This window comes from Salmo trutta, chromosome 6 (assembly GCF_901001165.1).
Source record: "Salmo trutta chromosome 6, fSalTru1.1, whole genome shotgun sequence".
Classification (NCBI taxonomy): domain Eukaryota; kingdom Metazoa; phylum Chordata; class Actinopteri; order Salmoniformes; family Salmonidae; genus Salmo; species Salmo trutta.
In genome coordinates this window covers 21407717-21428469 of record NC_042962.1, presented here as the reverse complement: position 1 = coordinate 21428469, position 20753 = coordinate 21407717, and the positions used below count along the sequence as shown (strand labels likewise).

General features: G+C 44.9%; 1 protein-coding gene across 1 annotated transcript in view; it reads left to right on the top strand.

The window, feature by feature from the left end:
- The window catches only part of hecw1a (HECT, C2 and WW domain containing E3 ubiquitin protein ligase 1a), an 87553-nt gene that overhangs the window by 14592 nt on the left and 52208 nt on the right, over positions 1-20753 (top strand). Inside the window, exons 6-7 of the mRNA XM_029755722.1 lie at positions 14600-14675; positions 19180-19349. Of these exons, the coding sequence (XP_029611582.1) occupies positions 14600-14675; positions 19180-19349 (246 nt within the window). The remainder of the gene's footprint in view (positions 1-14599; positions 14676-19179; positions 19350-20753) is intronic.

The window sequence follows — 20753 nt, the reverse complement described above, 5'->3', positions numbered from 1 at the left end:
TACAGCTGCACCATCGAGAGCATCCTGACGGGTTGCATCACTGCCTGGAAATGGCATCTGCTCGGCCTCTGACCGCAAGGCACTACAGAGGGTAGTACGAACGGCCAAGCTTCCTGCCTTCCCGGACCTCTATACCAGGTGGTGTCAGAGGAAGGCCCTAAAAATTGTCAAAGACTCCAGCCACCCTAGTCATAGAATGTTCTTTCTGGTACCGCACAGCAAGCGGTACCAGAGCGCCAAGTCTAGGTCCAAGAGGCTTCTAAACAGCTTCTAACCCCAAGCCATAAGACTCCTGAACACCTAATCAAATGGCTACCCAGACTATTTGCATTGCCCCCCCCCCTTTTACACCACTGCTACTCTCTGTTGTTATCATCTATGCATAGTCACTTTAATAACTCTACCTACATGTACATATTACCTCAACTAACCGGTGCCCCATCACATTGACTCTGTACCGGTACCCCACTGTATATAGTCTCGCTACTGTTATTTTACTGCTGCTCTTTAATTACTTGTTACTTTTATTTCTTATTCTTATCCATATTTGTTATTCATGTTTTTACTACATTGTTGGTTAGGGGCTCGTAAGTAAGCATTTCACCTGTTGTATTCGGCGCATGTGACAAATACATTTGGATTTGATTTGATTTAATATCAATGTCTGTGAGAGCACATGCCAACGATGTAGCATCCCAACATAAGACTCAAGTGAATTTCTATAACGGCAGTTGGGTTACACAGTAGCTAACTCTACAGTAGTCATGTCCTCATCGAGGGCTGGAATGCAGCCACGACATACAAAGGAGAATTACTGCACCCCAACAGAGGGATTAGAAATAACAGGGGGAAGAGAGTGAGCAGAAGTCCTCTTTAATGAACGAAAGGTTGCGTGCAGACCTCCCTATCTCTCATCCGCCTATCCTCGGCTGAATGGGAAGTTCAAGAGCTCTGTGGGCGGCCAGCCTCTTTCATCCGCTCCTTCTGTTGTTTTGGTTAGAGGACTTCATACTGTAAGATTGTCCTTGTTGTATCCATCCCTATTTTTAGTGTGCTGGGCTGTGATGCCCCCACCCACTTTTCGATTGAATTCATAGTGGAATTGTAAAGTGTAATGACCATAGAGATCCCATAATTCATAGGATATATCATTAATAGATTCTATGTCATTCTACAGTATTGCAATGACTGTCTTACTGTGTAGTCTTTTGAGAGTTGAACTCTTTCCACCATCTGTCTGTGGATTAGATGATCATGGACAGATCCAGATTGACCTGGCTCTTATTGGTGGAGTTTCTCATTTCCTAAATGCTGGAGAGAGAGTTACCTTAATTAGCTTTTCACTACATGGTACCTTTATCCTTTATTGGGCTGTGGAGAGTTTGTGAAGCACAGTTAACTGCCACTTACAGCATTGTGCCCTGTTGAAGTGTGTTGAAGATGGGCTTTGAGTGCAAAGGCACTCCCTATTTATTAATATTATGATGACAATGGTGCGAATCCCAAATCACAACTATTCCCTATAAAGTGCATTTCTTCTGGTCAAATCTGTAAAGAGATATGTCTCTGTTTGTGTGTTTTTTATCCAAAAATCAAATCAAATCAGATTGTATTTGTCACAAGCATCGAATACAAAAGGTGTAAACCTGACAGTCAAATGCTTACTTACAAGCCCTTAACCAACAATGCAGTTTAAAGAAAATACAAAAAAAAAAAGTAAGAGATAAGAAAAACAAATAATTAAGGAGCTGCAGTAAATAACAATAGCGGGGCTGTATACAGGGGATACCGGTTCAGGGTCAATGTGTCAATGTACAAGGGGTACCAGTTCAGGGTCAATGTGTCAATATACATGGGGTACCGGTTCAGGGTCAATGTGCAGGGGGTACCGGTTCAGGGTCAATGTGCAGGTGCACCAGTGTCGAGGTAATTGAGGTAATTATGGACATGCAGGTAGGGTTATTAAAGTGGCTATGTATAGATAATAACAGAGAGTTGCAACAGCGGGGTGGGGGGGGGGTGCAAATAGTCTGGGTAGCCATTTGATTAGCTGTTTAGGAGTCTTATGGCTTGGGGGTAGAAGCTGTTTAGAAGCCTCTTGGACCTAGACTTGGCGCTCCGGTACTGCTTGCCGTGCGGTAGCAGAGAGAAAAGTCTATGACTAGGGTGGCTGGAGTCTTTGACAATTTTTAGGGCCTTCCTCTGACACCGCCTGGTATAGAGCTGTGCTCTGGACACCATATGTGAACTGATTGCCCCCCATCTATCTTCAGAGCTCGTGCTGCTAGGTGACCTAAACTGGGACATGCTTAACACCCCAGCCATCCTACAATCTAAGCTTGATGCCCTCAATCTCACACAAATTATCAATGAACCTACCAGGTACCACCCCAAAGCCGTAAACACGGCCACCCTCATAGATATCATCCTAACCAACTTGCCCTCTAAATACACCTCTGCTGTTTTCAACCAAGATCTCAGCGATCACTGCCTCATTGCCTGCATCCGTAATGGTTCAGCGGTCAAACAACCCCCACTCATCACTGTCAAACGCTCCCTGAAACACTTCAGCGAGCAAGCCTTTCTAATCGGCCTGGCCCGGGTATCCTGTAAGGATATTGACCTCATCCCGTCAGTAGAGGATGCCTGGTTATTTTTTTTTAAATGCCATCCTCACCATCTTAAATAAGCATGCCCCATTCAAGACATTTAGAACCAGAAACAGATATAGCCCTTGGTTCTCTCCAGACCTGACTGCCCTTAACCAACACAAAAACATCCTGTGGCGCTCTGCATTAGCATCGAACAGCCCCCGTGATATGCAACTTTTCAGGGAAGTTAGAAACCAATACACACAGGCAGTTAGAAAAGCAAAGGCTAGCTTTTTCAAGCAGAAATTTGCTTCCTGCAACATAAACTCAAAAAAGATCTGGGACACTGTAAAGTCCATGGAGAATAAGAACACCTCCTCCCAGCTGCCCACTGCACTGAGGATAGGAAACTCTGTCACCACCGATAAATCCACTATGATTTAGAATTTCAATAAGCATTTTTCTACAGCTAGCCATGCTTTCCACCTGGCTACCCCTACCGCGGTCAACAGCACTGCACCCCCCACAGCTATTCGCCCAAGCCTTCCCCATTTTTCCTTCTCCCAAATCCAGTCAGCTGATGTTCTGAAAGAGCTGCAAAATCTGGACCCCTAAAAATCAGACTGGCTAGACAATCTGGACCCTTTCTTTCTAAAATGATCTGGCAAAATTGTTGCAACCCCTATTACTAGTCTGTTCAACCTCTCTTTCGTGTCGTCTGAGATTCCCAAAGATTGGAAAGCAGCTGCGGTCATCCCCCTCTTCAAAAAGGGGGACACTCTTGACCCAAACTGCTACAGACCTATATCTATCCTACCCTGCCTTTCTAAGGTCTTCGAAAGCCAAGTCAACAAACAGATTACCGACCATTTCGAATCCCACCGCACCTTCTCCGCTATGCAATCTGGTTTCAGATCTGGTCATGGGTGTACCTCAGCCACGCTCAAGGTCCTAAACGATATCGTAACTGCCTTCGATAAGAAACAATACTGTGCTGCCGTATTCATTGACCTGGCCAAGGCTTTCGACTCTGTCAATCACCACATCCACATCGGCAGACTCAATAGCCTTAGTTTCTCAAATGATTGCCTCACCTGGTTCACCAACTACTTCTCTGATAGTTCAATGTGCCAAATCGGAGGGCCTATGGTCCAGACCTCTGGCAGTCTCTATGGGGGTGCCATAGGGTTCAATTCTTGGGCCAACTCTTTTCTCTGTATACATCAATGATGTCGCTCTTGCTGCTGGTGAGTCGCTGATCCACCTCTACGCAGACGATACCATTCTGTTTACTTCTGGCCCTTCTTTGGACACTGTGTCAACAACCCTCCAGACGAGCTTCAATGCCATACAACTCTCCTTCCATGGCCTCTAACTGCTCTTAAATACAAGTAAAACTAAATGCATGCTCTTCAACCGATCGCTGCCCACACCTGCCCGCCCGTCCAGCATCACTACTCTGGATGGTTCTGACTTAGAATATGTGGACAACTACAAATACCTAGGTGTCTGGTTAGACTGTAAACTCTCCTTCCAGACTCACATCAAACATCTCCAATCCAAAGTTAAATCTAGAATTGGCTTCCTATTTCGCAACAAAGCATCCTTCACCCATGCTGCCAAACATACCTTCGTAAAACTGACCATCCTACCGATTCTCGACTTCGGCGATGTCATTTACAAAATAACCTCCAATACCCTACTCAATAAACTGGATGCAGTCTATCACAGTGCCATCCATTTTGTCACCAAAGCCCCATATACTACCCACCACTGCAACCTGTATGCACTCGTTGGCTGGCCCTCGCTTCATACTCGTCGCCAAACCCACTGGCTCCAGGTCATCTACAAGACCCTGCTAGGTAAAGTCCCCCCTTATCTCAGCTCACTGGTCACCATAGCAGCACCCACCTGTAGCACGCGCTCCAGCAGGTATATCTTTCTGGTCACCCCCAAAGCCAATTCCTCCTTTGGCCGTCTCTCCTTCCAGTTCTCTGGTGCCAATGACTGGAACGAACTACAAAAATCTCTGAAACTGGAAACACTTATCTCCCTCACTAGCTTTAAGCACCAGCTGTCAGAGCAGCTCACAGATCACTGCACCTGTACATAGCCCATCTATAATTTAGCCTAAATAACTACCTCTTCCCCTACTGTATTTATTTATTTATTTATTTTGCTCCTTTGCCCCCCATTATTTATATTTCTACTTTGCACTTTCTTCCACTACATATCTACCATTCCAGTGTTTTACTTGCTATATTGTATTTACTTTGCCACCATGGCCTTTTTTTGTCTTTACCTCCCTTATCTCACCTCATTTGCTCACATTGTATATAGACTTATTTTTCTACTGTATTTTTGACGGTATGTTTGTTTTACTCCATGTGTAACTCTGTGTTGTATGTGTCGAACTGCTTTGCTTTATCTTGGCCAGGTCGCAATTGTAAATGAGAACTTGTTCTCAACTTGCCTACCTGGTTAAATAAAGGTGAAATTAAAACATTTAAAAAATCAAATAAATAGAGGTCCTGGATGGCAGGAAGCTTGGCCCCGGTGATATAATGGGCTGTACGCACTACCCTCTGTAGTGACTTGCGGTCGGAGGCAGAGAAGTTGCCATACCAGGCAGTGATGCAACCCATCAGGATGCTCTCGATGGTGCAGCTGTAAAACCTTTTGAGGATCTGAGGACCCATGCCAAATCTTTTCAGTCTCCTGAGGGGGAATAGTTTTTTTTGTGCCCTCTTCATGACTGTCTTGGTGTGCTTGGACTATGTTAGTTTTTTGGTGATGTGAACGCCAAGCAACTTGAAGCTCTGAACCTGCTCCACTGCAGCCCCGTCGATGAGAATGGGGGCATGCTCAGTCCTCCTTTTCCTGTAGACCACAATCATCTCCTTTGTCTTGATCATGTTGAGGGAGAGGTTGTTGTCCTTGCACCACACGATCAGGTCTCTGACCTCCTCCCTATAGGCTGTCTCATTGTTGTCGGTGATCAGGCCTACCACTGTTGTGTCATCAGCAGACTTAATGATGGTGTTGGAGTTGTGCCTGGCCATGCAGTCATGAGTGAACAGGGAGTACAATAGGGGACTGAGCACGCACCCCTAAGGGGCCCCCGTGTTGCGGATCAGCGTGGCGGATGTGTTGTTACCTACCCTTACCATCAGGGAGGGCCCGTCAGGAAGTCTAGGATCCAGTTGCAGAGGGAGGTGTTTTGTCCCAGAGTCCTTAGCTTATTGATGAGCTGTGAGGGCACAATGGTGTTGAACGCTGAGCTGTAGTCAATGAATAGCATTCTCACATAGGTGTTCCTTTTGTCCAGGTGAGAAAGGGCAGTGTGAAGTGCAATAGAGATTGCATCATCTGTAGATCTGTTGGGGCGGAATGCAAATTAGAGTGGGTCTAGGGTTTCTGGGATAATGGTGTTGATGTTGGCCATGACCAGCCTTTCAAAGCACTTCATGGCTACAGACGTGAGTGCTACAGGTCGATAGTCATTTCGGCAGGTTACCTTAAGGTTCTTGGGCACAGGTACTATGGTGGTCTGCAAGAAACATGTTGGTATTACAGACTCAGACAGGGAGAGGTTGAAAATATCAGTGAAGACACTTGCCAGTTGGTCAGCGCATGCTTGGAGTACACGTCCTGGTAATCCGTCTGGCCTTGCGGCCTTGTGAATGTTGACCTGTTTAAAGGTCTTACTCACATCGGCTGCGGAGAGCGTGATCACACAGTCTTCCGGACCAGCTGATGCTCTCATGCATGTTTCAGTGTTACTTGCCTCGAAGCGAGCATAGAAGTTATTTAGCTCGTCTGGTAGGCTTGTGTCACTGGGCAGCTCTCGGTTGTGCTTCCCTTTGTAGTCTGTAATAGTTAGCAAGCCCTGCCACATCCGACGAGCGTCGGAGCCGGTGTAGTATGACTCGACCTTAGTCCTGTATTGCCGCTTTGCCTGTTTGTTGGTTCGTCGGAGGGCATTGTGTGATTTATTATAAGCTTCCGGGTTAGAGTCCCGCTCCTGCACTTTAGCTCGGTGCGAATGTTGCCTGTAATCCATAGCTTCTGGTTGGGGTATGTACGTACAGTCACTGTGGGGACGACGTCCTCGATTCACTTATTGATAAAGCCAGTGACTGATGTGGTGTACTCCTCAATGACATCTGAAGAATCCTGGAACATATTCCAGTCTGTGCTAACAAAACAGTCCTGTAGTTTAGCATCTGCTTCATCTGACCACTTTTTTATAGACCGAGTCACTGGTGCTTCCTGCTTAAGTTTTTTTCTTGTAAGCAGGAATCAGGAGGATAGAGTTAGGGTCAGATTTGCCAAATGGAGGGCGAGGTAGAGCTTTGTACGCGTCTCTGTGTGTGGAGTAAAGGTGGTCTAGCTCTGGTTGCACATTTAACATGCTGATAGAAATTCGGTGAAACTGATTTAAGTTTCCCTGCATTAAAGTCAACACAGTGTTGTGTTGTGTGTGTTGGCCAGTCATTGTGTGAGTCACTTTGACTTCGTTGGCTTCTACCATCTCCTGTCCTTTTGCTTTGATTACATAAGCCCGTAGACCTGTCGTTGCATACTTCTTCATTCAACATTGAACGTTGGTCCTGGCTGGTAGTGCAGTGTTTGACCTAGGCTAGCTATAGTGTTACCGCGGCTAGCTGCCGTTGTGCTGGCGTGGCCACCAGAATTGCTGATCACCTCTAAACCTGATCTGACTACTGTATTCCTGGTTTAAAATAACCTCACCTTGTCAGAGAAGAGAGAAGGCTGAAGTGGTTGAGCTAGAGTACACATCAAACGGACATGGGCAGAGGAAGGGGGCCCTAGCTTCAGTGCTTCACTACAGTACTGAAGCCTGTCAGGAAGATAGATGATGGAGTGGACATGCTCGGCCGCTTTGGACCGATGAGGCGAAGTGTGTTTGTGTGTGTTTGTGTGTGTGGTGTGTGATTCATGGAGAGGCAGCCAACAGCCGTGACTGATGGTGTTTCCGAGACGCACTGAGAGGAGGAGGAGGAGGACTCTACTCACCTGGCTGGCCTGGGTAATAGATGGCCAGTTCATTTCTCTCTGCTTCTTGTACTATCTTTTCCTCTATTCCTCTACCGCTTACTCTCACCCTTTACCTCTCACTTTCTCTGCCTCTCCCTCTCACCCTCGACCTCTCACTTTCTCTCTCCTTCTCTTTCTCTTTCTTTCTCTCTCTCTCTCGCTCTCTCTCTCTCTTTCTCTCTCTCGCCTTCCCCACTCTCTCTCTTCCTATGTGTGGCAGTATCTGTTTTGTTAACTCCCGGTAGTGTTCTGCTCTATTCTGCCAAAGGGCATAACGCTTGAAGTTTGAAGACAGTTGTCGCTCAGTGTATTAAATAATTTATATTCAGCGTAGGCGTCGTCTAAGTAGCAGGTGTCAATCTAGTAGTTAAACGATAGTATTTCTGTATCAAAAATGTACAAAGTGGTGTTCACTTTAACTCTGATGTGTTGTCGCTTGCATACTAACCTCAGGCTGTAGGAGAGGTGGCTGTGTACTGAGATAAGGAGCCTGTCAAATCAGTGTGGAAGTGTCCCTATCGTCTCTTGTGTTTCATCTCAGATCACACACACACGCACACGCACACACACTGTGTTATCTGTGTTACTGGCTTGGCGTTTCCTCTCTAGGGACCCTCCTTCCAAGAATGTGTACTAGATTACAAATGGCTTGACTGAGAAACCCACAGCCATAACACTGAACAACACATTGTATGCTGACATCCACAGAGCTGGGATGTAAACCGTATAACCAGTTCTTCCCATCCATCAGTGTACCCATACTGGTAAAATGCCAGAGCCCACAGGAGGTCCCAGACATATTGGGTCGCCGTTGTGGGCATCTGCATCTGCAGGGAGGAGATTTGTTGCAGTGAATTGGGGGGTGGGGGGGGGGAGCAGAACTTTATTTATCATCTGTGTTATCTGCCCATCACCGTCTGTGTGACTCTCTTTTGCCTCACTTCTCCAGATGAACTGGGCCCTCTTTGCTCCCGCTCTTTCAACGCTCTCAAAGCCCTCTATTACATTAGAAAGGAGGTGAAGTTATTTACAAAAATGACAGTGTTTGGCTTAGGTCTACCTCCATTGAATAGTTACTGTACAGTAGTATGTATAGCACGTCATTCAGGAGAGGCAGGCTGAGAAGCTTGGTTCTCCCTCTGTCGTGTGATTGGCGGTGGTTGTCTGCTCTGTCCATGTCATGGATCTCGTTTGGAGATGCAAATGTGTCTTTGAAACTGAGACAGAGTGAGTGTGTCTTTATGCTCTGTGTGTGTGTGTGTTAGTGTGTGTGTGTGTGTGTGTGTGCACGTGTGCGCTTGTGCGCATGTGTGCAGGGCAGTGCACACGCGCATCTATGTCAGCATAAAGTATATGTATGTATGCGTCTCTGTCCTCGCTGTGTCCTGACTCTTTAGTCTAAGCCGTGCCATGCGCTGAGCTGACAGGACCGCTGTGTAAGCTTTTCACTCAGTGGGGCGCCAGCCTTAGCAGTCAGCAGAGCAGCCGCACTGCAGAGGAGAATCCCCCTCTCCTCTTCTCACTCTCTCTCCCTCTGCCTTTGAATCTGACGCTGCCTCTCTGAATCTGACTCGACCAGTTACTCCCATCAATACCCCACTGGCCCTAGTCTGGCCTCAAGTCAGAGTAGGTTCACCTGGGCCATGGCCGTAGGCTTTTTGGGGGGCCTCAGGGGTGGAAAGACAAAGCACCGGTGTAAAACCCTGCAGTGGAAAAGGGACATATCAAATGAAATTGTATTGGTCACATACACATGGTTAGTAGATGTTATTGCGAGCGTAGCGAAATGCTTATGCTTCTAGAGCCGACAGTGCAGCAGTATCTAACAGGTAATATCTAACAATTCCACAACAAAACCTAATATCTAACAAATTCCACAACATAACCTATTACACTCAATCTAGTAAAGGAATAGGATAAGAATATATAAATATAAAATATATGCATGAGCAGTGACAGAGCGGCTAAGATGCAATAGATAGCATAGAATAAATAGTGTAGGATACAGTATACAGTATATACATATGAGATAAGTAATGCGAGATATGTAAACATTCTTAAAGTGGCATTATTAAAGTGACTAGTGTTCCATCTTTTAAAGTGGCCAATGATATCAAGTCTGTAGGCAGGCAGCCACCTCTCTGTGCTAGTGATGGCTGTTTAACAATCTGATGGCTTTGAGATAGAAGCTGTTTTTCAGTCTCTCTGTCCCAGCTTTGATGCACCTGCACTGACCTCGCCTTCTGGATGGAAGCGGGGTGAACAGGCAGTGGTTCGGGTGGTTATTGTCCTTATTGATTTTTTTTGCCTTCCTGTGACATCAGGTGCTGTAGGTGTCATGGAGGTAGGTAGTTTGCCCCCGGTGATGCGTTGTGCAGACTGCACCACCCATTGGAGAGTCCTGCGGTTGTGGGCAGTGCAGTTACTGTACCAGGCAGTGATACAGCCCGACAAGATGCTCTCGATTGTGCACCTGTAAAAGTTAGTGAGGGTTTGAAGAGGCGCTGTTGTGCCTTCTTCACCACACTGTCTGTGTGTGTGGACCATTTCAGTTTGTCGGTGATATGTACACCGAGGAACTTAAAACTTTCCCCCTTCTCCTCTGCTGTCCCGTCGATGTGGATAGGGGGGTGCTCCCTTTGCTGTTTCCTGACGTCCACGATCATCTCTTTTGTTTTGCTGACATTGAGTGAGATGTTGTTTTCCTGACAACACACTCCGAGGGCCCTCACCTCCTCCCTGTAGGCTGTCTCGTCGTTGTTGGTAATCAAGCCTACCACTGTTGTGTCTTCTGCAAACTTGATGATTGAGTTGGAGGCATGCATGGCCACACAGTTGTGGGTGAACAGGGAGTACAGGAGGGGGCTGAGATCAGCGGAGAGGAGATGTTGTTTCCTACCTTCAACACCTGGGGGCGGCCCGTCAGGAAGTCCAGGACCCAGTTGCACAGGGCGGGGTCAAGACCCAGGGACACAAGCTTAATGATGAGTTTGGAGGGTGCTATGGTGTTGAATACTGAGCTGTAGTCAATGAACAGCATTCTTACATAGGTATTCCTCTTGTCCAGATAGGATAGGGCAGTGGGCAGTGTGATGGCGATTGCATTGTCTGTGGACGGTAAGCAAATTGAAGTGGGTCTAGGTTGACAGGTAGGGTGGAGGTGATATGATCCTTGACTCGTCTCCCAAAGCACTTCATGATGACAGAAGTAGTCATTTAGTTCAGTTAGTCATTTAGTTGAGTTACCTTAGCTTTCTTGGGAACAGGAACAATGGTGGCCATCTTGAAGCATGTGGGGACAGCAGACTGGGATAGGGATTGATTGAATATGTCCGTAAACACAACATGCTCTGAGGACGCAACTAGGGATGCCATCTGGGCCGGCAGCCTTGCGAGGGATAACACGTTTAAATGTTTATCTCACGTCGGCCACGGAGAAGGAGAGCCTACAGTCTTTGGTAGTGGGTCGCATCGGTGGTAGTGTATTGTCCTCAAAGCGTGCAAAGAAGTTGTTTAATTTGTCTGGGAGCAAGACGTCGATGTCTGCGACGGTCTGGTTTTCTGTAGACCCTGCCTCTTGCGTCTCGTGTTTGAGCCGTTGAATTGCGACTCCACTTTGTCTCTATACTGACACTTTGCTTATTTGATTGCCTTACGGAGGGAATAACTACACTGTTTGTATTCGGCCATATTCCCAGTTGCCATGATTAAATATGGTGGTACGTGCTTTCAGTTTTGCACGAATGCTGCCATCAATCCACGGTTTCTGGTTAGGGGAGGTTTTAATATTCACAGTGGGTACAACATCTCCTATACACTTTCTTATAAACCCGCTCACCGAGTCAGCTTATACGTCAATGTTGTTCTCTGAGGCTACCCAGAACATATCCCAGTCCACGTGATCGAATCAATCTTGAAGCGTGGAATCCGATTGGTCAGACCAGCGTTAGATAGACCTAAGCACGTGTGCTTCTTGTTTTAGTTTCTGCCTATAGGAGGACAGCAACAAGATGGAGTCATGGTCAGATTTGCCAAAAGGAGGGCGGGGGCCTTGTATGCATCGTGGACGTTAGAGTAGCAATGGTCGAGCGTGTTACTCGCTCATGTACTGCAATCGATATGCTGATAGAATTTAGGTCGCCTTGTTCTCAAATTAGCTTTGTTAAAATACCCAGCTACAATAAATGCAGCCTCAGGATATATGGTTTCCAGTTTGCATAAAGTCCAGTGAAGTTCCTTGATTGCTGTCTTGGTATCTGCTTGCAGGGGGATATACACGGCTGTGACAATAACCGAGGAGAGTTCTCTTGGGAGATATTACGGTTGGCATTTGATTGTGAGGAATTCTAAGTCAGGTAAACAAAAAGACTTGAGTTCCTGTATGTTGTTACAATTACACCATGAGTCGTTAATCATGGAACATACACCCCCGCCCTTCTTCTTACCGGAGAGATGTTTAATCCTGTCGGTGCGATGCACTGAAAATCCCGTTGGCTGTACTGACTCCGAGAGCATGTCCCAAGCTAGCCATGTTTCCGTGAAACAGAGTATGTTACAATCTCGGATATCGCTTTGGAAAGCAACTTGCCCTGATTTCGTCGACTTTGTTAACTAGGGACTGGACATTAGCAAGTAATATACTCGGAAGCGGTGGGTGGTGTGCGTGCATCCGAAGCCCCACTAGAAGAACGCTCCCGCACCCTCTCCTCCGGTGGAGTTGTTTTGGGTCGGCCTCTGGAATCAGTTCAAATGCCCTGTTTGGTGCAGACAAAGGATCCGCTTTGGGAAAGTCGAAATCCTGGTCGTAATGCTGGTTGTGCTGATAAGTTGGCGTCTCTCTGATATCCAATAGTTCTTCCCGGCTGTATGTAATAACATTTAAGGTTTTCTGGGCTAACAATGTAAGAAATAATAAATAAATAAAAAAAAAATACAGCACAGTTTCTAAGGACTAGAAGCGAAGCTGCCATCTCTATCGGTGCCATCTTTAATATTAATGCACATGTGTACTAGGTCCTACCCCACCACATCCCATGGCTTTTATAGACACACTTCTTCCCATAGCAATCTCCTTTTGTCAGCAAAGCTCTCTGTACCACTGTCTGTGTACACTATGTGATGACTCTAATCTAGCATCTCTCTCTCTCTCTGTCTTTCATTGTGATGACTCCTCCACCATTGGATTCAATTAGAGGTTGTGTTCTCTGAACTGGAAGATGACAAAGATGGTAGACAAATGAAGATGTCCCACTCAGGCTGTTTACCAGTGAAAAAAAAATGGTCAGTTCCGGTCTGCTTAACGGGTGGCTGTCCCATAGGCACCCATGCATTAGCAGCTGGGTCTGGTCTGCTTAGTTCATTAACTGTATATGAACCAGAAAAAACTGAGGGAGTGGGATGTCTCACTTCCTCTTTTGTCTCGGAAGATGATAGAACAAGGAAGGTGATATGGGGGAGCTGTCCGACAGATCCGCTCGGTGTCTATTTATGGCTTTTGCCCTTTAATTTAATTCATATCCACTCTGCAGATGTAGTACAGCTTGATCTTGAGTAAGAGCATCGCCTACTAAGTCAAATAGTGGGGACAGAGTGCTTAAACATTTTTTTTTAACTCACCTTTGAAGACTGATGGGTACAGTCCATATTGAGACATTCCTGTAAATATGTGCATCATTTGGTAGAAACAATAATGGATCTTTCAAGAGCAAAAATTAAAACCCCTACAGGTCAGATAGTTATCTAAGTATTTGTTTTCTCCACTTGGCCCCTCCTCAACCTAAATGCATTATTTGCAGGAAGTAGGACGATCGATTACTGCCTCTCCTCATCAATCATGTCTCACCCTCCAACTGGGCTCATACATCAGATCAACGTTTAGTTTTGATTACATTTGGTTGAGTTGTCAACTAACGTGAATTCAACAACAAATGACATTGGATTTAGGTTAAAAGTGCGAAAAATATGAAATGCCTTTACGTTGATTGCTTTTTGCAAATCCAATCAGCTTTCTACATTGATTCAACGTCATCACATTTATTTTTGGGGTTGAAATGATGTGGAAACAACTTTGATTCAACCATCTTTTAATTCAGGATATTTTATTTTTTTCTTCACGTTTTTATAATCTTGTTATTGTGAAACTAGTGCCAATTCATTTTGTGACTGAATCTATGGTTCAGCTGTAATTTGATTCATCTGGCAGTCAGATTATGTTAATCTCTCTGTGTTACAGTATAATCTGTGAATAGACCTTGTTGTTGGCCTCTGTTTTATGTTCAGGACCAAAGGATTTGCATTTCTTTGTCTACAACTGGTCCAAACACCTGCTCTTAAGGTTATTTTGTTCGCTTGCCAATTGTTTCTGTTATCTGGCATTTAAGGCTTTTGTTGTGTAATAAACATTTAGAAAATGGTGGGCAAAGTCACTTCCCACCGAGATATCAAAAGGGTTTTGAGGGCACGGTACAGATTTGTGAATCTCTAGTGTAGTAAATACAGTGTTGAGACACACACAATTTTCTCCGCTATGTCAGAGACAGCTGATGGGTTCTGGGTGTTGGTGTTTCCCCCATCAGAAAGCCCTGGATGGGAGGGCTGATACAGCTACAGTTTTCCCTGTTCTGAGAAGGCCTCTCCCTGGGGGCCTCTCCCTGCTCTTCCCCTTCCTTCCTGGAGACCGGATCAATTGAGCCCTAATGAATGCAAGGCTATTGATCCCCCAGCCCTCAGCCAGGTCCATTGTAATGGCCCTGAAATACTGGATCTCACTTCCCAGACAGGACAGGACAGATAAGGAGGAGGAGGAGAAGAGAGGGGGAGGGAAGGTAAGGGGGGTACAGCATGTAACTCACTCCCTACTGTAATGTCGCTTCCTTCCTCCCTGTTCCTGTCTATCTCTCATTGCTCTCTCTCTTTTTCTCTCTTTCTCTCTGTTTCTTTCCACACAGGTGCTGAAGCCAGTGGTCAGCCAGGAGGTCACACAGAGTCTTGGCAACAGAAGGCTCATCAGTTTCTCTCTCTCAGGTGAGTCACTCTTCCTCCATCCCTCCATCTATCTTTAAACACAGGATGTCACATGGGACAGGACAAGCTCTGTTTGGCACCATTGATATCTCTTTCTTTCTCTTCAGGTCTATTTTAGTTCAGAAGGTCAGGTTCAATGTCAGTCAATTGATTTCTAAATGTGGTCTATTTTAGACTTCAAGGAGAGACGCTCTCTTGTTTTGGTTCTATATCTGGCTTTGTGTCGATATTGTCACTGTTTCATTTTAGCGGGAGAGGGTATAGTCAACAATGCATAAAGCTGTGCTTTTTAACACCAGAACCTCCTGGCCTTTCAGCCTATAAGTACCCGCTAGAGAACGTTGCCGGGCGCACCTTTAGCATATGCATCAGATGCATATCAACCCCAAGGTGCGCAAACATAAGCACCACCACTTGATAAATAGTGCATAAACTATTATAAAGGATTAATTGCATGAAGACATATATCCATTTAAAACAATTATATCAATAGTTATTTGTTTAGATAATGTCAAGGATATGTTTTGTATAATTCTACAAAGTCCTAGGGAAAACGTAGGCCTATAGACTATTTTCGTTTCCCTTACAATAAAAACATTAGTATAATCCATTTGATCAACTTTGTTTGTAGATTTGATTAGTAATAGAATTATAGTAATTAATAAAGTCCAGTTACAGCTTATTTTGGCAAAATAGAAACTAAAAAGAGAATAATATAACCAGCCAGGTGCGCGGGTGAAATGATTTGCTGTTTTCCTAAACAAAAGCACCCGTGCATGAACAATTGTAAAGGATGAATTGCATAAATAAATATAATGTAATTGTAATTGTATTATGTCACTAGTTTTTGCTTAGTAGCCAGAGCAATGTTGCTGGCCAAATGGGCATGTGCTGAATGCATGGACAGCACGGATATTTTTGAAAAAGTGACATTTGGAATTAGAGCTGCACCTCTTGAATTATGAGAGTTACACTTACAAAGGTAAGTGTAATAGAAACTGCAGAATACCGTAATTTCCGGACTATTAAGCGCACCTGAATATAAGCCGCACCCACTGAATTATTTGATTTTATTTTTTTTAACATAAATAAGCCGCACATGTCTATAAGCCGCAGGTGCCTACCGGTACATTGAAACAAATTCACTTTACACAGGCTTTAACGAAACACGGCTTGTAACAAAAATAAAAAGGCTTTAACGAAACACGGCTTGTAACAAAAATAAATAGGCTTTAACGAAACACGGCTTGTAACAAAAAATAAAAAATTAGCAGTAAGCTTTAGTTGTCTTTTTGCACTGAGTCAATTCCTCACGCTGCTGTTTCCAACGTCTTATCATCGACTCATTAAGACCAAGCTCCCGTGCAGCAGCTCTATTTCCTTTTCCAACAGCCAGATCAATCGCCTTCAACTTGAAAGCTGCATCATATGCATTTCTCCGTGTCTTTGCCATGATGAGGGTGACAAAATGACTACCGTAATCAGAATGATGGGAAGTTTGAGAGCGCTCGATTTAATCTAAACAGTAAACAAAAAAGTTGAGCACGTCACAGAATGTGTTTTTTTTAAAGAAAAAATTTGAAAGCGGGAAAAATCCATATATTAGCTGCGGTCATTGTTTAAGCCGCGAGGTTCAAAGCCTGGGAAAAAAGTTGCGGCTTATAGTCCGGAATTTACTGTATTCTCTTTCTGATACTTGTCTACAGGCTAACTTTTATTATGTGTGAAATTAGTTTCGGTATAGTTTAGGTGTAGTTTTGATGGGCCGGCTGGGCAGGCTGACTGGCATCGTTTGTTTCCCGCTCATCAAGTTGGATAAGAGTCAAGGATATGTTTTATATTATCCTAAAGGCCTATTGCAACACATAGAATGTTTTTGTTACCCGTACAATACATTTGATTAGTATCAGAGTTATGGTAAATAAAACGGTTCCATAACAGATTCTTTTTACAAAGAAAAATGTAAAAGACAGTGGTATCAACCCCAAACGCGCGTTGACAAATTATTCGCTGCTGATAAATAGGCATAACAAACGCATCGTTAACACTAAACTAAATTAAATCAACCTCTTCACCCTCCTTATCATTCAGTCAGGCCTAATTTAAATTCAATTGTGAAGTAAGGTGCACAATTATGGCCCATTCATCCATTTGTCATTCATTCAGTGAGGAGAGAGAGAGAGAGGCTTTAGCACCTGGCTGGGTACCAACGTCCTACAGCACATTTGTCTTAGCGGGTTAGGTTGGGAATAGGTGTGAAAAAAACAGGTTAAAAGGCTCTAAATGCTTTTTTTGTGATTTCAAAATTCTGACAAATGTGCAGTGTAAAATACAAACATTTTGAAAAAGTCAATTTTTGGGGGGGGGCAGTTATTATTATTTATTTTTACAAAATCAAACGTCAGTGACCATTGGCCCATGGCGGTTCTAGTGTTAAGGTACCACTACTGACATTTTGGAGGCGTCTGTAGCTTTGGAATTTGTCTATATCTATTTGAGCTAGAGCATTGGCGAAAACTTTCAATGCAGTTTCTCTCTCCCTTTCTCTCTCCGTGGTAGGCGGATAAACTGTATCTTTGTCCTTAGCTATACGTACACTTTCCAGTTCTCTTTAAAAGCAAATGTGTAGTTGTTATATTTTGGAAGTGTTTGTTGTTGTGCTCTTTTAAGAGCCAATCGCCCATGCACTGCCTGGGGCTTGTTGTATCTGGCCCCTACTGTACTGTGCCCATGCCTCCACAGCTCAACATCCCCCACAAGTGTCACTGATGCCCTGGCAATCTGTACTGTAGCTATTTTTCACATTGCTATGGATAGGGCATCTGGAGCTACCTTCCAAATGTAGCTGTTTTTCAGATGCCTGTTGGAATGCTCCGTTTGATTCGCTGACTGCGTTCGATATAGGCTTTCATCTTCAGGAACCCTTCAGGAGTCCTCTGTGAAGGCTTTGACTGCCGCAGGTCCACATTTACCTTCCTTTTGTCGCTCTCTAAAGAGAAGCTGAAACCAAGGCCATCCTTTCACATGCACATAAAGGGGTCACACTTTGGACTTTGGTATGTGATTATATGGAATTTGCATTAAGGTGTAGTTACAGTACATGTATCTACATAGTAACTATATTAGTCATTTGAACACAGTTTTAATTCACCCATTTTTCTGCATCATGTACATTCTGGTTATTGAAGTACTTATAGAGCAACTATATGGTAAGAAGGCAACATAATGTGAAGAGAACTGTTATTTGTGTAAGTGTTCAGCTAATAGATGTTACTATGAGAAATGGGAGGCGCCACAAGATGAAACGTATTCTGTATTTTCACGTATGCTCCTTTTCCCGCCCACTACTCCCTTACCTGGAGTAAGCTGTTGCCACTCTATCCCAGCTTTCCTCAAACAATGAAACTATACCCCAAACGAGCACGAACATTTCACCACACGCAGTTAAGCTACACACACTCTCTTTTAACGCACATACGTTGTTCGACCCCGCAACTCTGTGTGTCTTTAGCCATTGACCGTGCCGTGTTCTCATATATATTTCATTCACAACCACTTCTCTCTTGCTACTGCTTTAGAAATGCTGGTACAAATATGAGCATTAGCGACTTAGCTACCAAGCAGGGTGTGTTGACTGCTGTCTGTACCCCGTCCCCCATTATCCACAAACCCTCCTTCCCCTGGTCCTCCTTGTCTGCTACCACAGTCACCCCCCTGGAGGTGCTGCATGTACAGCCCTATTTATTCACACTAAAGAAAGACAGACGGACGGACAGACAGACAGACAGACAGACAGACAGACAGACAGACAGACAGACAGAGGGGTTGATTGGAGTGGAATAGAGGGAGCTAGCGCTTACAGTCTGAAAGGGGGGATCTCCTGGCCCAGGCTATTGTTTGTGATTTATCGAGCGGCCCAGAGCAGCTATAGGCAGCGGACATGCAGAGGGAGAGAGAGAACTACACCGCCACAAGCTTTGATCAATGGGGTACAACTAGAGGCCGAGTTGTAAACAAGGCCCAGAACCATTAACAGCCAGATCCACACACTGCGTTTGATCGCTCAGTCTCCCTCTGTTAGGGGATGAATATTTGAACAGGTTATCGGGCTCTTGAGCAGTTTGTAGACTTCTATCTTTCTCACCCTGTTTCCACATTTTTTTTCTTCCTGTTTCTCTCGCCCAACCAACAGCTTTTACTGTACGTCACCCATGTTGTCTAACCTTTTCTTTACATTTGAGAGTAATGTAGCAGACACTCGTACTGTGTCTGACTTACAGGAGCAATTAGACTTAAGTGCCTTGCTCAAGGGAACATTGACAGATATTTCACCTAGTCTGCTCGGGGATTCGAACCAGCAACCTTTCCGTTACTGGCCCAACACTCTTAAACACTAGGCTACCTGCCATCCTGGAGAGGGAATATTTAGAGAGAATATAGTTACATCCCTTCAAACTACAGAATACAGTCTATATGACTCTCTCTCTCGCTCTCTCTCTCTCAGATGTCCAAGCGGTGGGGCTGAAGAAGGGCATGTTCTTCAACCCTGACCCCTACCTGAAGATCGCCATCCAGCCCGGCAAGCACAGCCTCTATCCCGCGCTGCCCCACCACGGCCAGGAGAAACGCTCCCGCATTGTCTGTAACACCATCAACCCTGTCTGGCAGAGAGAGGTGAGTCTGACTGCTGGGTTGGTAGGGTTGACAGTGGTTGACAGTGGTCTAGGGTTGACAGTGGTCTAGGGTTGACAGTGGTCTAGGGTTGATAGTGGTCTAGGGTTGACAGTGTTCTAGGGTTGACAAGTGGTCTAGGGTTGACAGTGGTCTAGGGTTGACAGTGGCCTAGGGTTGACAGTGGTCTAGGGTTGACAGTGGTCTAGGGTTGCTAGTGGTCTCTGGGTATTCTAGAAACTGTACCTTGTTTCTGTGACAGTGTCACAGTTTATTCAAGTGTCAGGTTTGAACCCAGGGAGGTATGGCAAGACGTCAGCAAGGGAAAAGCATTATACGTGTACGTCACAAAACAATACACACACTATACAATATAGAATGGAGGTAGACGTGAAAATAGCTTACACCCTTGGTTGATTGTTGAGTACTTCAATGCTGTTCCATTCCAAATCAGTTTTATTACAGACCTTTATATGGTTAAGACCTTGTGTCTGTGACCATTTGGCCTGGTTTAGTTCACTAGACTCTAGAGCCATACAGCTGAGGACAAGCCTGCCCTCTCCCTCCCTGTCCCTGTGTTGAATCTGACTCGATAATGATAATGCGTTCATCCTTAATAGATCTTGGTCAGCGTCGATGGATCCTCTATGGCGTCGTGTGTCTGTTAAGGGGATTTCATTCTACCCTGACACATGTCTTTTGTGAACATGACTGAACTCAGGGCTTGGGGGAACCTGCCATTTTGAAAGGCAAATCTGAGAAATGCATGACATGAATAGGGTGAAGAAAGTGATGTAAGGTGTAGGAACTGTGAGAAGAGTTGGTGACAGGCTGCAGTCAGACAGGTTGGGAAGTGTCCCTATTTTGTGTCCCCCTCGACTGTCTGTCTCTGCTACACTGAGTATTTGGCAAGTACATCTAATTCATCTAGCAGACATTGTTCTTGAGAATGTTGATCCTGGCCGGGGAAATGCATTTGACACAGTGGCCTCAAAGCTCTGTGCAAAGTAAGGATTCTAGATAGGGGAAGACTCAAACCTTGGTGTGAGGTGCATGCCTGTGGGATATTATTATTTCCCCCACCTATCTTTTTGTCGTAGTTTGTATACTGTGCATGCTCAGTTTACCTACTTGGTTAGGAACAAAATGTTTGTCCACACCAGAACAAAGGTACTTTTCCAAAGTAAGGATTTGTCATTGAACAAAGTCCCGGAAGGAGAAAGAAAGCAGGATCAAGGTGGAGAAGTTTGGGACTGCTGTCAGACGTTTCATTGGCCTGCTGTGCGTTAACGCAACACAGCTCATTGGGAAAGCTGCAGTGTCGCTGTGTGTTTGTCGAGGACTCGTGTCTGACATTGAGATTATTTCTCTTTTTCGCGCGGAGCAGAGAGAGAGAGAGAGACTTGA